The sequence below is a fragment of the Liolophura sinensis genome, chromosome 3 (assembly GCF_032854445.1).
Source record: "Liolophura sinensis isolate JHLJ2023 chromosome 3, CUHK_Ljap_v2, whole genome shotgun sequence".
Classification (NCBI taxonomy): Eukaryota; Metazoa; Mollusca; class Polyplacophora; order Chitonida; family Chitonidae; genus Liolophura; species Liolophura sinensis.
The window spans coordinates 1,901,403-1,917,851 of NC_088297.1; the positions used below are offsets into that span (position 1 = coordinate 1,901,403).

At 39.3% G+C, this 16,449-nt stretch overlaps 2 protein-coding genes across 2 annotated transcripts in view; both read left to right on the top strand.

The window, feature by feature from the left end:
* Window positions 1–16,167, top strand: part of LOC135463960 (deleted in malignant brain tumors 1 protein-like) — a 36,417-nt gene extending 20,250 nt beyond the window's left edge. The window contains exons 14-25 of the mRNA XM_064741430.1: window positions 762–912; window positions 1,140–1,321; window positions 2,665–2,818; window positions 3,579–3,760; window positions 7,741–7,894; window positions 8,595–8,773; window positions 9,807–10,007; window positions 10,724–10,831; window positions 12,887–13,019; window positions 14,010–14,114; window positions 14,769–14,806; window positions 15,989–16,167. Coding sequence (XP_064597500.1) covers window positions 762–912; window positions 1,140–1,321; window positions 2,665–2,818; window positions 3,579–3,760; window positions 7,741–7,894; window positions 8,595–8,773; window positions 9,807–10,007; window positions 10,724–10,831; window positions 12,887–13,019; window positions 14,010–14,114; window positions 14,769–14,806; window positions 15,989–16,167 — 1,766 coding nt within the window. The remainder of the gene's footprint in view (window positions 1–761; window positions 913–1,139; window positions 1,322–2,664; window positions 2,819–3,578; window positions 3,761–7,740; window positions 7,895–8,594; window positions 8,774–9,806; window positions 10,008–10,723; window positions 10,832–12,886; window positions 13,020–14,009; window positions 14,115–14,768; window positions 14,807–15,988) is intronic.
* On the top strand, window positions 4,984–7,249 carry LOC135463611 (uncharacterized). Its single transcript, XM_064740948.1, has 2 exons — window positions 4,984–5,099; window positions 6,261–7,249. The coding sequence occupies exons 1-2, from the start codon at window positions 4,984–4,986 to the stop codon at window positions 7,198–7,200; spliced, it is 1,056 nt and encodes a 351-aa protein (XP_064597018.1). The 3' UTR covers window positions 7,201–7,249.
* Window positions 16,168–16,449: the final 282 nt, after the last annotated feature.

The following is a 16,449-nucleotide window of genomic DNA, read 5'->3' on the forward strand; positions in this document are numbered from 1 at the left end:
AACATTTTCACGCACTGGTTAAAAAGAAGAAATAAAAAGAAATACCTTAGTTGATTCAACCCTGAGTGTAAGTCGTAAGGCTACCACGGCTTTACCCCAGAGTCTTCACATCAATATGTTGGCCGCCGTTGTATAGGTGAAATATTCTTGATTGCCACGCAAAACACCAATCAATTAAATAAATAAATTAAGCAGTGAGGTTTCCCAGATACCTGTTCATCCAATGTTAGACACCAGTATTGTTCACCTAATACCTCATTGTAGTTCATCTGGTATACCATTCTATTTCACCTAAAACACTAGTCTTATTCACCTAATGCGCAATTCTATTTCGCCTAAAACACCAATTTTATTCACTTAATACGCCAGTCTATTTCGCCTAAAACACTAGTCTTATTCAGCTAATGCACCTGTCTAGTTCACCTATTGCGCCATCTATTTCACCTAGAACACCAGCCTACTTCACCTAATACGCCAGTCTATATCACGTATTGAGCCAGTCTTATTTACGCAATACACCAGTCTATCTCACTTTATGAGCCGATCAAGTTCACATAATTCGCCAATCTAGTTCACCTTATACACCAGTCTAGTTCACCTAATACATCCGTCATGTTCACCAAATATACCAGCCTATATGCGCCACTCTTGTTCACATACATGTAATAAACCAGTGTTGTTCACCTAATTCACCAGTCTTATTCACCTAATACACCAGCTTTGTTCACCTAATACACCTTTTTCCTTTCTACGTTTTCTAGGAACTCCGTTACGGCTTGTTAATGGAACTCGGCGTGCCAACAGTCTGAGTGGCAGACTGGAAGTCTTCAATGACAACAACTGGGGCACAGTTTGTGACGACAGTTTTTCGGCAAGAGAAGCAAGAGTCGTTTGTAGTATTTTAGGATACAGGTATGGTTAGCGCCTAATGTCATCACATCTAATTTTTGCTTAACACATTAAAAAATTAAAACTTATTAAAAGACGAAGCGTTCTATTTATCCACTACGTTATAACAACAATAAAGTGATCGAACAAACAAAGGTTGTTTAACATTGTTTTGCGTGTCATGTCTATCGGTTATATCTCAAAAAGATTTGCATTGCTGGCCTCGATTTATTTTAAATTTTTCCTTAAAGTCAAGGTGTGGAATTGACGAGTGCCTATTTTGGACAAGGAAATGGAACTATTTGGCTGGACGACGTTCGCTGCCTAGGCAACGAGACTGATATATTGCAGTGCTACAACAGTGGATGGGGGCGCCACAATTGCAATCACAGGGAAGACGTGGGAGTGGCCTGTTTTAACACTACGGCTGTCGGTAGGTCTAGAAAATAGATCTGAACTGTACAGAAGCTGAATTTCGAGAACACATTTGGTAACGTATTTTGAGATGATACAGCTGAGCTCGTAGACAGTGTGTGGGCGCCATGGTCTGTGAACGCATGGGCTGCTCTCTTTCTTGTTAAAAGGAGTATTGGGTGGATTAGCGTACCAGAGCTTTAACCATCTGAGACAGCTGTGCTAGTACAACTAGAGAAAAGACACAATTTTTATTCGTAAAGAACAACTGATGGGGGAAGCTATATACATACATTATTTTTAGCACAGTTATTTAATAAATCCAGGGTAATTCCATCACAGCTTACTGAGAAATTCCAGGCCAGGGACGTCTTATAACTTGTTTAAATATCCCTGCAATTATGTTTCCCTAATTCACCTTAACCCATGGCATATTGTAAGTGTTGGGTAAGTTTCTACAGATTAAAACCTTAATATAACACTGTTGTTGTTGTTCTGTTTTTCGTCGGCTGCGTATGAACATTTGCCAAATGTCACACTGTCGCTGTTCTTGTGGCTGAGGTTAATTGACAAGAAACTTTTGCGCCGGCTACATTTGTCAAATATCACACTGTCATTGCTACTCTGGTTGGTCTGCACGTATATTGTCTGATAATTAGCGGCCGTTTACATACATGCATACATGTATACATACATGTATACATACATGTATACATACATACATACATACATACATACATACATACATACATACATACATACATGTACATATATACATAGAAAGTTCAGTTATATGCTTCAATAAGTAAGTCATACCTTTAATCAAAACCAGCGACATGTAACATATGTCATGTATTTAACAGAACATACTGATCTGAGAGTGGGTTGCAGACGTGGGTTGGAAATGCCGACCCTAGCATACATACATGCAAACATACATGGGTTAGAAATACCGACCTATCGATAAATTGCAGACATGGGTTAGAAATACCGACCTATCGATAAATGCCAGACATGGGTTAGAAATACCGATCTAACGATAGATGCCAGGCTTGGGTTAGAAATACCGACCAAAGGATAGATGCCAGGCTTGGGTTAGAAATGCTGACCTAAGTATAGATGCCAGATATGGGCTAGAAAAGCCGACTTAAGGATACATGTAGATGCCAGGCTTGTGTTAGAAATGCTGACCTAAGTATAGATGCCAGACATGGGCTAGAAAAGCCGAATTAAGGATACATGTAGGTGCCAGGCTTGGATTAGAAATGCTGACCTAAGTATAGATGCCTGGCTCGGGTTAGAAATACTGACACATTGAGACACAGTCACCTTCAAGCTCAACCAAGAGATTTTGTTTTATAGACAGACTAACAACCAGACTCGTTGGAGGTCGTCGTGGCTCTAGCTACCTAACAGGGCGCCTAGAATTGCTCGCTGCAGGCATTTGGGGAACAGTGTGCGATGACGGGATTGGTTCAGCCAGTGCTAGGGTAATCTGTCGCAGTCTTGGCTACAGGTACTTGTACATGTTCTTGTTATCAAAATCAACCAACTTTTTTAAGGCAGAAAACAACCGGTTGACGTACATATTCAAGTACAATGAAATGTAAGCAAATACTACAGAGAAATAGAAACCTAGTAATAAAGTAAACCGAGTTTGTACACTCTGTTAATTTTAACAGAGAATCTATTGTCAGAGTCATGCTGGAAAGTATTCTGCTATTTCCGCAGATTTTTCTGTCATGCATAACTCACACATTCTATTAATTCAACATAAAGATTCTATTAGACTAATAGGATATTATGTGGAATGTATGTGTTATAATAACAGAACACATATTTGTTTAAAAAATTGACTTTTTGTCAAAATGAACGCATTCATTTTTTGGGGAGTATAGCAAAAGTGTATCAGTGTTTATAGAACCAATATAGGAACACGCCTTCAAGGGCTTGCAAGATGCCCCGGTTAACTTGGATCAAATGTAATATTTATTTCCTGGCAAAAAATCATAAAACTTTCCTCGAGTCAAAGTATTCTGATTTCAAATACTGGATTTATGAACAAAGTTTCTCAAAATATTAGCCATAGTATTATTTTCTCTTGTTTTACACATCATATATGTTTAGCCTTTTCTATACAGAGCTTACAGCTTTCCGGATATTTTCCTGTAACAGGTGGATATATTCTGCACTGCCCGGTGTCCATAACCTTTTGCACGGACGAGTGTTGCGTTTACTGTATCTTGTTTTACTTTGACCCGTGTCTTCTCTGACAGAAACGGCAAAGGCGTCTTTCGTGGTGTTTACGGAAGAGGAAGTGGACCAATATGGTTGGATAATCTGCGGTGTCTGGGGAATGAAACCAACATCTCTCAGTGTATTCATGGGAACTGGAGAAGAAGCACGTGTAACCATGGAGAAGACATGGGCTTATTCTGCTATAACACATCACTATCGGGTTTGTCTCTGATTTGTGGACTGACATTCATTCATACTGTTGTTTGAAATTTTTTTCTGACATTTTTACGCACTGGTAAAAAAGAAGAAATAAAAAGAAATACCTTAGTTGATTCAACCTTGAGTATAAGTCGTAAGGCTACCACGGCTTTACCCCAGAGTCTTCACATCAATATGTTGGTCGTCGTTGTATAGGTGAAATATTCTTGATTGCGGCGCAAAACACAAATCAATTAAATAAATAAATTAAGCAGTGAGGTTTCCCAGATACCTGTTCATCTAATGCCAGACACCAGTATTGTTCACCTAATGCCTCATCTGGTATGCCATTCTATTTCACCTAAAACACTAGTCTTATTCACCTAATACGCCATTCTATTTTTGACTAAACACCAATTTTATTCACTTGATACGCCAGTCTATTTCGCCTAAAACACTAGTCTTATTCAGCTAATACACCTGTCTGGTTCACCTAATTCGCCGTCTATTCCACATAGAAAACCAGTCTATTTCGCCTAATACGCCAGTCTATATCACTTATTGAGCCAGTCTTATTTACCCAATACACCAGTCTATCTCACCTTATGAGCCCGTCAAGTTCATATAATTCGCCAATCCAGTTCACCTTATACACCAGTCATGTTCACCGAATATACCAGCCTATATGCGCCACTCTTGTTCACATACATGTAATAAACCAGTGTTGTTCACCTAATTCACCAGTCTTATTCACCTAATACACCAGCTTTGTTCACCTAATACACCAGTCTAGTTCACGTAAAGTAATATTCCAGTATTGTTCACTTAATACACCACTCTAGTTCACCTAATACAATACTGGTGTTTGTTCGTCTAATTTACCACTCTTGTTCACCTAAGGCTGCGTTTCCACCAAGTTTCACGTGTCTTGTGTCTCGTGTCATGTGTCATGCATGACACTTGACACATGACATTAGCGGTTTCCACCGGTTTTTTACATCGTACATGTCACATATGCATGTCATTCTACCTTTGTTCGCCATGGGTGACAGTTCAGGTTCATCTGATGAGGAAATTCTTGCTCTATGTCTGTTGTACCGTCGAGCAAGGAAGAGAAACCGGAGCAGGCGCTCAATATGGTGCAGGGACCATTATTTATTGCGTCCAGAAAGGGGCGAATTTACAAGAACGTTTCGCCATCTCATGGACAATCCAGACAGAGAATTATTCTTCAATTACACACGAATGTCGTACGAAACCTATGCAGAATTGAAACAACTAGTCTTACCTCACCTGCAACCAATTGGAACCAACTACAGAGAAGCTATATCTGGAGAGCAGAAGCTCGTCCTTACACTCAGGTAAGCAGCGAAAAGTTAACATTTGATAATGTTTTATTCAATCAAAACCATGAAAGTAAAATATCAACATCAAATGGAAACACTGCAGTTATATTTTTAAAAATTATAAACAAAAACAAAACATTGCATATCTCATGCAGAACATAAATTGTGATTCTTTGGCATATCAAGGTAACGATATGATATTTGGTAATATTTGACCAATTGACAGCAGAACAATCAACATCAAGTTCGATCACTGATCAGTTTCAATTTGGATTATTTAACAACTCCAAAAATGATTCTTGGCTGTAAACTGTCCCAGAGCTGGTGGAGACGTCACTGGAAGTTCCGGGGTTATTCATGTTTGGTGGCATTACTTCTTGTGTGAAGTAGATTGGTTGGGGCACGGGCTTTGAAACTTCTTTCAGATCTCTCAAAACCTTCAGCTGGAACTCAATAAACTGGTCATCAGTTAGGGACTGTACTTTTGGCTTTAAGGATTTGAAGAATCCCATTCTTGGACATTCCCGAGCAACAGATTTCTCATCCAACCTTCTTTTTAATGATTGGAATAAGGCAGTTTCTGATTCTTCGGCACGACGTTTGGAACTGCATTTCTGTTTGACGACGCTTTCAGTTAAAGTCGGCTTGAGGACTGATGGTGTTGATGCTCGAGCTTGTGATGGTGGGTCAGTCAAATTATCTTCATCATCTGCATGAGAGGTAATACTGCTCTCATCAAGAATCCCCGAACCTTTTACCGCCTGCTCCAGTATACTGACGTTGTCGTCAACACTGCAACCAGATTCGTTCAGCTCTTCGACATCATCATTGTTGGTACTGAGATTTCATGTGGTGGACCTTTTGTCCTTGACGATTTTAAGGAATCTCATACTTTCCATGAACACCCACGGCTTCGAACTTCCAGCTCCATCACCAGATTTATTTTTCATGCGTTGTAGTGCGTTGTTATAACTTCTTGTAAGTGATGTCCATGTATCCTTTGCAGTAACACCTGTAACAAATAATATTGCATTAGCCGATAGTTTTCATAAATCAAATATGGTGTGAGCTTAGTCAAGGATTTTGGTGTGAACCCTGATTTATATCATTCTTATTACAATCATAATGACAGCTGTATATTAAGTATAATAATACTATGCTTTTCTTTTTTTCCAGATGTCTCGCAACTGGTTCATCATTTGCCTCGATGACTGTACCCTTCCATATGTCCAACACTTCGATAGCTCGGCATGTACTAGCAACCTGTGAGGTCCTATGGAAAGTACTTCAGCCTACCGAAATGCCCATTCCAAATGAAGACAAGTGGAAAAGTTTGGCAAAAAGATTTGGAGATTTGTGGGATTATCCATTTGCTATAGGCAGTCTTGATGGTAAACACGTGGCATTGGTTAACCCGATGAACAGCGAATCACTTTTCTACAATTACAAAGGGTATCCCAGTATTGTGCTTTTGGCACTCAGTGATGCTGATTCGTGTTTTACATTAGTAGACTGTGGACAGTACGGACGAGTGAGTGATGCAGGTGTATTCCAGGCCTCAAGAATAAGCCAGCTTCTTGACCAGGAGAGGTTGATCATACCGGATGAGTCTTTCATGGTCAGTACCACAGAGAAACGGATACCGTTTCAGGTTGTTGGAGATGAAGCCTTTCCATTGAAAAAAAACCTCATGAAGCCATATGCAGCCAGAACGCTTGACACAATTAAGCGGATTTACAATTATCGGCACTGTAGAGCTAGACGTCCAGTTGAGTGCACTTTTGGCATATTGGCAAAGAAGTTTGAGATTTTTCAACGCCCTATGCGCCTACAACCAGACAGAGCAATTACAGTCACTAATGCATGTACTATTCTGCACAATTTCATCCGTAGAAGAGATGGACATATGATAGATCGGACATCAGAAATTAACTATGAAATCAGGCCTAACAATGAACAAGGATTGATGAATCTGCGCCCTCAGCAGGGTGGCAGAAACTCAGATGAGGCCACAGAAATACGTGATCTGATTGCTGCATTTTTCAACGATCCTCGCGGCAGTGTCATGTGGCAAGATCAGAATGTGTTCCGAAATGTCCTTCTTCTCGAGGACTAGAAAGTCAAAACAATTTGAAACTATTTGCAAGCAAAACACTGTTCATAAATTAGTGTTTATTTGTACTTTTTGATGAATAAAGTTTAGAAATTTCAAATACCTGTTTCTGGTGGTTGGAGCATTTCTTCTATTTTTCCCCATACTTGTTTCCGCTGATCTTTATTCTTATAATCCCTATGTCTGGGATCCCACAAAAGTGGGGTTTTCTGGACGAGGGATATCAGGTTATGTTTGTAGTCATTCATGTTTAGAAGTTGCAACACATGGCGTGAAAACGAAAGTAAAAGCTGGGGAAAACCCAGGGGAACCCCCTATCTGAAAGCAAAACGTGTCACGAGACAAGAAAAAGAATGAACATGTTCATTCTTCGAAAACGTGTCATGTCACGCGAGACATGAGACACGCGACACGTGACATTGGTGGAAATGGTTCCGACCAAAATCATATGTTCCTATTTCTTGTCACGTGACACGTGACATGTCACGTGAAACTTGGTGGAAACGCAGCCTAAAACACCAGTATTGTACTTCTTTAAAACAGAGCAGGTGTCTACCAGACTTGTCGCTGGGCTTCGTGGAGACGGCTGGCAGACCGGCAGGCTCGAAATTTCCTTTGCCGGTGAGTGGGGCACAGTATGCAGCAACCAGTTCAACAATGTCTCAGCAACAGTGGCCTGTAGGACTCTGGGATACAGGTGAGTTACCCGTACACCGTACATTATAACGACGATTTCCGGATTTTTGTAAACAAAATAAACAAGTTGTTATTTAAAACACCCAACAATTCCATAATTCAGGCTGTATATTCAAAAAAGCACAGGGTTGAAAACCAATGAATGTCTTGTTTATTTGATTTTATTATTGCAAGAAAATAAAATTATCGATTTCATAATTAGACCTATTTATTTTCAGTTAGTAATCTGAACACGTCTTGTGGTTTAAAATGGGGCATTTTAAAATGTGACATAAAAACGATACCTTCATTTTCACAAGTATGAACGGAATATAAGTGACCTCTAGGAATAGTGTTCTTTCCAGTAACTTAGGTAACGTGTGTTTTACACATCGCCTTGTTTTACATGTATGTTTGACCCAAGAGCCTCCTTCCAATGCGGTAACTGTATAGTTTACATGTAACCCATGCTGGTTTCGTCTCCGACCGTACTTGGGAAGGTCTGGCAACAACGTGCCGATGGTTGTAGGGGTCCTCTCTGCTCTGCCGGCTTTCCTCCTACCATAATACTGGCCATCGTCGTGTTCAGTGAAATAATGTTGTGGTTTTTAAAAACAAACAAACATTTCAAATTATGTTAAATCAAATGCATTTTTCCAGCTCATTATTTTCAGTTTTAACTTTTAAATGGCGTACCAAATCACTCCACGTCTAATCCACAGATATGGCAACTACCTACCTTACTATTACCCTAATTTTGGGACTGGAAGGATCTGGCTTGGAGGAGCCGTGTGTAGAGGCAATGAGGCGGACATTGCTCAGTGCGAACATGACGGATTGGGTAACCACTTCTGTGGCCATTCATCGGACGTCGGTATCATCTGTTCAAACAACAAAACAGGTTAGTTTTTCTTTGCGCAAGAGTCGGTGAATCACAACGGCCCGATTGTTCAAATCTGGTTTAAGACTTAATACCAGATTTACCTTTAAACCAAGTCTTCAATTTTCTACTTAGCTTAAAAAAATGTGTAATATTTTACTAATTATGAACTAAAACTGCTGTTGTTATACATTCACTTTGGAAACTACATTGGCAGCTGAGTAAAAATTCAAATGTAAAATATCACTAAATACAGTATTAGCTAATACACTTTTGAGCAACTGGGCCCTGAACGAAGGCATGAACAGTTACATCCTATAAAGATGAGGAAAAGAATAAAAATTACACACAGTTCAGATAAAAGAGTGCAAAAATTTAGTTGTGAATATGAACTTCAATATTTTTTTTAAATTTCGCCAAAGGGAAAAAACAATTTAAAATAATTTTTGTGTGGTGTGTTTTTGGAAAAATAGTGTTGGTATACATAGGTGTACTAAAGTTATAAAAGAGGATGAAACAAATATTTGATAAATATGTTTGTATTTGCATTTGATCTTTTCAGCTATAGTCTGTTTCATTTAGCGAGTCGCCCATGTTCAGCTCTCTGTAAAATCAGTCATACCTGCTACCAAAATTCCCTTTAGCCTGTGACACGTAAGAACACAAGCTCTACACATGGATTTGTAGGACGACCATATCATTGTAAGGAAAATGAAGTTAGAACACTTTTCTATTTCATAATGTTAACGTTTATCAGCTAGATTTCGAACCCATCGTCTCGGGTGACGATATAATTTTTCAAAAAAACATCGGCATGCTGGGCATTGAGCGGAGTTCAACGTGTTTTGACGGAAGGCGACACAAGTTACATAACCAGATATCGACTTAACTGTGAAGTCTGTTACTAACACTGCAATATTTGAAATTGTTTAGTATCATATAGCCTTGATAAATGAATTTTATTTTATCTCTTGTAGTAATTCGTACGGTTTATTTGCGTATGGCGTACATATTAAACAAAAATATTGGTCAGTTTTGTTTAAATTTTCCATAGTCTCAAACCCCTGTCTCGTGGCGGGCTATAAACCTTGTGGGGCAGCCTCAAACGGATGCTTCAAATCCACTGGTCGTTGTGACGGACGTTCCAATTGCAGAAACCGATTTGACGAGTTGTCATGCGCGGTGACGACAACCAGACCGCCCACAACAACCAGGAGACCAATAACAACAACTACGACTCCATTATCTTCGTCAGGTATATTTCTGTCTTTGCAGTTTACACTTTGATTGCTTTTTTCCCCTTTCTTTTATTCTTTTTACCTTAAAGGCATATAGTAGGTTTGGTTAAGTTGATAAACCTTAAGTTGGGCCTCCGTGTCTCAGTTGGTTAGTGCGCTAGCGCAGCGTAATGACACAGGAGCCTCTCACCAACGCGGTCCCTGTGAGTTCAAGTCCAGCTCATGCTTGCTTCCTCTCCGGCCGTAAATGGAAATGTCTGCCAGCAACATGGATTGGGTTGGTCGTGGGTTTTCACCCTGGCTCTGTCTGGTTTCCACCCACCATAATGCTGGCCGCAGTCGCATAAGTAATATATTCTTGAGTCCGGCGTAAACACCAATCAAATAAATAAAGCCAAAATAAATAAAACTTAAGCCTACTGTCTATTGCTATCCGAACTGACAAGAGAAAAATTGCTTTGTACGTTTACAATTATTGCAAGGATTGCAAGGCAGTTGTATTTCATTCTGAACAGTTTACAGCTATTAGATCTTCACTCAGAAGTCTTCATGGTAAAGCAAGCCCTCTTTTTATGCCTGAGCGTTGGCAAACATCAGACGAAGAAGCGAGAGACTGAAACAAACAACGAAATTGACGAGTTGACCAGAGACGCTTGCCTTTTTTGAACCAGCTTGGCATATTATTTGCTGCCGTATGGATAATCGTGTGTGTGTGTGTGGTTTTTTTTCTCAGTTTGTAAGCCCACGCAGTTCCGTTGTGACGATGGTCGTTGTCTGCCTATAACATACCGTTGTGACGGAACAATAGCATGTCGTGGAGGGGAGGACGAGCGAGGCTGCGGTAATATACATTTTGCTACCCTCACCCAAGTCGATACATTCTTGCCGGCATTTCTTCTTCTGTATGTCAACATTTCACCTTCTGAAAGCAGATTTAACTTGAAATGTTTTCAAGGATTTGGATGAAATTTTGTTGACGGATTACCATAAGGATTTGAACCATTCCATTGCATTTTTTGGGGTGTTTCGGTTTTTAAAACTAATTTCCACCATCACGTATGCACAGTTCTCTTTTACATTGTAACACTACATACAGACTACGCCACAGAGAGTAAAACCAGAGCAACAACGACAGCGTGATAGCTTGCAAATAATCACATGTAACCGGTGAAATGTAAACCTTCCTCATTTATGGTTTTATTTTAAATGTTCAAGTAAATATCTAAATGGTGACATATTGCACACCCCTTAGCAACATGGCTTAGGCAAGAATTAGGTACATAACATGCACGTGTAAATTTACTACACGTTACTGGTGGAGAATTGCCCAAAATGCTGTATTTTTATCACATTTCACATAGAATAGCAATAAAACTATATGAAAGGACCAGACCTCGGGAATGCTTAGTACACCAGCAGCTTTCTGTTGTTTTACTAATAAAACATGACTACATCACAGAGAGTAAAACCATAATAGCGGCAATAGTGTGATATAGAGCAAGCCTTAACCTCACTGTAACACCGCAGTTTGTTATAAAAACGCAGTCTGTAATAATTTTTACAAAAAGCCATTAACAGAGTGACTTTTCGTAATAAATTATTACAAATGGCAACTCCCGCTGTGTATCTTTTTTTTTGTAATAACTTTATTGTTTAAATAAGACACTAGATCATGTTATCTAAAGATGACCAAATTTAACTTGACAGATGTCAGGAACGAGAATAATGAAGGTGACTTCCTTTGTTTGAATATATTTGTTACATACTGTCTCATTACAAACTGCGTCCCAGACGTTAACACAATTTCTAACGAAACGCAGTTTGTTATAATCATTACAATTTGCAACTCCCAGTGAGGCTTCTTTGTAATACATTATTACAAATTGCAACTCACAGGGTGTCTTTTTGTAAAAGTTGATTTCATTCAAGAAGACAATGGAAAATTTCATCTAATAATGAACAAATCTAACCTCACGGATGTCATGAACGATAATAAGAATTATTATTATCTCGTTTTTATTACAAATCGCGTCGTGCGCTAGCGCAGCGTAATGACCCAGGAGCCTCTCACCTGTGCGGTCGCTGTGAGTTCAAGTTCAACTCATGCTGGCTTTCTCTCCGCCCGTAAGTGGGAAGGTCTGCCAGCAACCTGCCGATGGTCGTGGGTTTCCGCCGGGTTCTGCCCGGTTCCTCCCACCATAATGCTGGCTGCCATCGTATAAGTGAAATAGTTTTAAGTACGGCATAAAAAACCCAATCAAATAAATAAATAAATAAATAAATAAAAAAATAATATAAAATTACGTTGTTATCAGTCCACCAACATGATCAACTTTCTTTGGCAAAGTTGCCTAACAGAGTATTGTCCCTTTGATGGACTCTGATGGTTGGATGGTTCTTGCGGGCGCTTCTTACTGAGTTGTCTTCGAGCTGGGTCAAGACCGACGGCAATATTTCAAATAGTTTATGTATGTGTAAAGTTCAAAGTAAAAAAGGGAACAAATTTGTAAAACATTGTTTATTTATTTACTTAGTGTTTTTTCCCCGTACCGGTATTAAAAAACATTTCACTTACACAACTGTGTCCAGCATTAGGGCCTTCAATGGGAGGGTGAAACCCACGAGCATCCGCAGGTTGCTACCAGAACTTCCCAAGTACGCATTGGAGTAAGCCTGTATGAGTTGGGCATGAACTCAGAGCTACTGCATCGACGAGAGGCTGGCGCGCTAACCACTTCGGCCATAAGGGCCACTGGGGTAGAGTGTATAAATCGGCTAGTTTAAACCACTTGCTATCCAGTTTCCGTATTTCCAGCTGTATAGATCTGTACTGTTTTATACACAAGTGTTTTTCCCTACGCAAAAAAAAGAAGAGTTTTTGTTGTCACATCCGCAGTGGAAATGTCTGGAAGACGTGTGACGGTGAACACAAATGGAGAGCTGTGGACTGTTTGTAGTGGACCTTCCATGTCCGACAACCGGAAATTAGCAGAAAGTATGTGTGTGTATATGGGACACTCCGGACTGACGTAAGTTGTAGAAAACCCCTGCTGACTTGTGCAGGGGAGTTGTTATGTTGTTATAACATCATTTGTGTGATGCCTAGCTAGCTAATGTCACTGTTTCTTTGATAAAATCCTTTCTTTTATTGGGTCAAAACTCAAAGAATAGTCGTTTTTATTACCTTGCTTACACTAAATATCTGTCCAAATCTCAACCTACTGATTGCCACAGCTCAAGTACTTGCGATGACTATTGCTTTCTTCATAGAGCATTCCCTCTAAAATCTGTCCTGTAAATCTGACAATATACTGGGTGTGTTTTCTGACTGACAGCAGAATAAGCTATGTTATTATGTATATATGAAATATAGTTAAAGAAGTGGATTATATAGAGTAAAATCAGAGTGTTATGATAGCTGGCAAATGGACACATGAAAACGGTAAAATATGGCACTTTGTCAATTTACCTCGGTTAGAGTTTTAAGGCTCTAAGTCTTCATGTTAAAGCTTGAATAGTAGAAAAGTAAACGCCCCCTACCACAATAACTTAGGTAGAATTAGGTAAAAAAAATGCACTGATGTTAATTCACATACCATTAGACGTCACTGGTCCAGAAATACTCAAAATAGTTTGTTGTCATCACATTTAACATACAATAATAAAGGGACAGACTTGTCAAGTGACTCTAACAGAATACTTGTATTGGTGTAAAGGGGTATTGAGGTTTAGGAATATAATGTATTTTCAGTATGAATGAGAAATCAAATTAGTTTCTATGATGTAGGTACGTATGTCAACGGCTTAACGAACAAGTTAGTGGGAAACTAGATATTTTTCCTGACCAAAGGGCTTATTCTAAAACTTAATATTTTGAATTTATTAATACATTTTTATAACTGTTGGAGTCGGAATTCAATTACTGTAAAAGTTTCGTTTTTAACGGATTGGCGTTGGAGTCAGAAATCGCTTACTGTAAAACTACTGGAATATGACTCATTAATTGTTACCCATTGCAGGAATGTGTCGGTTGAAAGAACACAAAACCTACCTCTGGGAATGGTGTTCTATCCAACGCCTAGCTTTGCTGGTTACCTCGGAGAGTTTCGTCCATACGTATCTATGTGAGTATGACTGCTTGTATATTTATTTAACTATCGCTTCAGGGGTATCAAGGAGTGGAAGTGTCATATTATTTATCATTCCATTGAATAGGATAATCTCATGATATCGCAAAACTTAACTCCCCCTAGCTGATATCAAACCTTTCAAAATGGTAATTTTTACCATTCTGAGGAGTTAGAGCAAGGAAATAAGACTGGTTGAACAGAGTGGGGTGTCATGTCTGGTGATTCCAGTGGCCGAATGGGCTCGCCTTGTCACAATAAGGCACAGTGTATATGGCCTACTCACCTAATGACTCCACGTCGTCATATGACTGAAAAATGTTTAATTATGACGTACAACATACCTAAATTTACAGGCCAGAAACAATAATTGTGACCAGTTTATTATTATTATTACGTGTACTGCAGTAGTCGTTTATTGTTGTACTTGTATCAGAAGATGAAATGTGAGGCCGCTTCGATTAGTCTTGATATAAAGCCAGAATTATTTGATGTCTACAGCAAGGTTTTCGCAGTCATTTTCAATTTATTTTCAGAAATGTATTTTTTTTTCTTTTTTTTTTTTTCTTTTTTTTTGTCTTCAAACCGTACAATCGTGCACGCGTGTAACTTACACTGCCCGATTGATTGTTTGTGTTTTGTGTTTATCAGATTTTGCGCCCCACTTAACATCCAGTGCTCTAGACAAGGTAAGTCCCCTGTTAGCCCCAGTCTAAACATGTGATGTAGACATATCTGCTACCCTCAAAGCGCCCATTTGCCACGCAAGTTTTTTGATAGCTTTGTACAGACATACTTAGTTCATAGTTTTAGAGTAGTTGGTGTTTTTTTGAGAACTGGTCTGAGATTATTCATCAGGAATGTCAATTTTGGTTGACGGCTGGTATACGAATGTCTGCTTAGAGGCACGGATTTATTGTTATTACAGTTCTATTCATCTTGACTTATAGAACAACTGCACCGTGAGTTTTATAATTTAACAATGTAATACTGTTTTTTTGTACAGAAGTCTAGAACAACCCTGAGGTCACTGGGGGGATGAAACAGGAATCATGCTATCAGAAAACACAAAAAATTTTGTTTCTTCCAATGCTCGATGCACAAGTATTCTCTTTATCAAAATTATGCTCAACATAAATCTAATGATGAGGTGGTACCTTTGCATTGGTGAATGTCGAATATAGCTTCGTGCGAGGACACTACTGGTGGAGCTAAGACTAAGCACAGACTTCAAAGGTCAACCTTGTCTAATGGTGGCAGTGGTGTAAAGCGGTCGTAGAGAGCGGCGTACGCGCTGCACGTGTGTTATATATGTACTTTGTCTTGGTGGTATTAAAATGGGTCGTACACGCGTTGTGTTCCATTGAGGCAGCAATGTACATGTTTTAGCACTGAAACTTTTCTGCTGCATGGATATGCCGTTGTGACATGACCCAAAAAAACGTGACCAAGAACAACGCTAAACTGGGTTAAAGATCAAATTCGATTACATAGATTCTGGGTGTCGAAGCAGACATTCGTACAGCAGCGGTCAACAATAGTGGACATTCCAGGTCAGTAATCGCAAGACCAATTCCAAGTCTCCAGTCTTCAACACAGAGCAGAAGGTAACTATGTATTGAAATTTGGAAGTTAGAACCGACTCATACACAAAGAAGCAATCAACAGTTTTCAGTAATAAGAAAGAGGGGAATGGAATATATGCTCGAGGCGATTGAATTAAGTCCGTATCAAAACTGACGCTAGGATTTGCGTAACAACCTGTCTGCACTGTCCATATTGTTTAAAACGTCCTTTTTGTGTTTTTTCCTGTATTCCATTTAATTGAAGAGGTGCATTACCACTTCACGTTTCTCTCTTCTGTTTACTAGTGGCAGACTGCGGTCTACCGTCCGTACCTTTGGTCAATAATTACATCCAGTTTGGCACTAACGCTCTGCCCGGACAATGGCCGTGGCAAATCCATTTGAAAGGTTCGGGAAGCTACGTCTGCGGAGGTATTCTACTGAACAACCGATGGGTGGCAACTGCTACACATTGCGTTAAGTAAGCGACCTCCGTGTCGATATTATTTATCTTTGTTTGTCTCTGAGAAAATATGAACGATCTAATTGGTCAGCGTTTAGTTCCATGCCTCAATGAACCAGTAAAAATTAAACCACGCCTGTCGGCCGTTTCCTACTTTCAAGTTTCTAGAGATTTCTTTTGTTCACATTTGTAGAAGATTAAAAATCCAGCCCTTTATTGTTTATTTAAATAAATATCAGTGTTACAAATCGGTAATATTGGTGTCCATTTATATAACCATATTTGACCGGTGGAGAAGAATAAT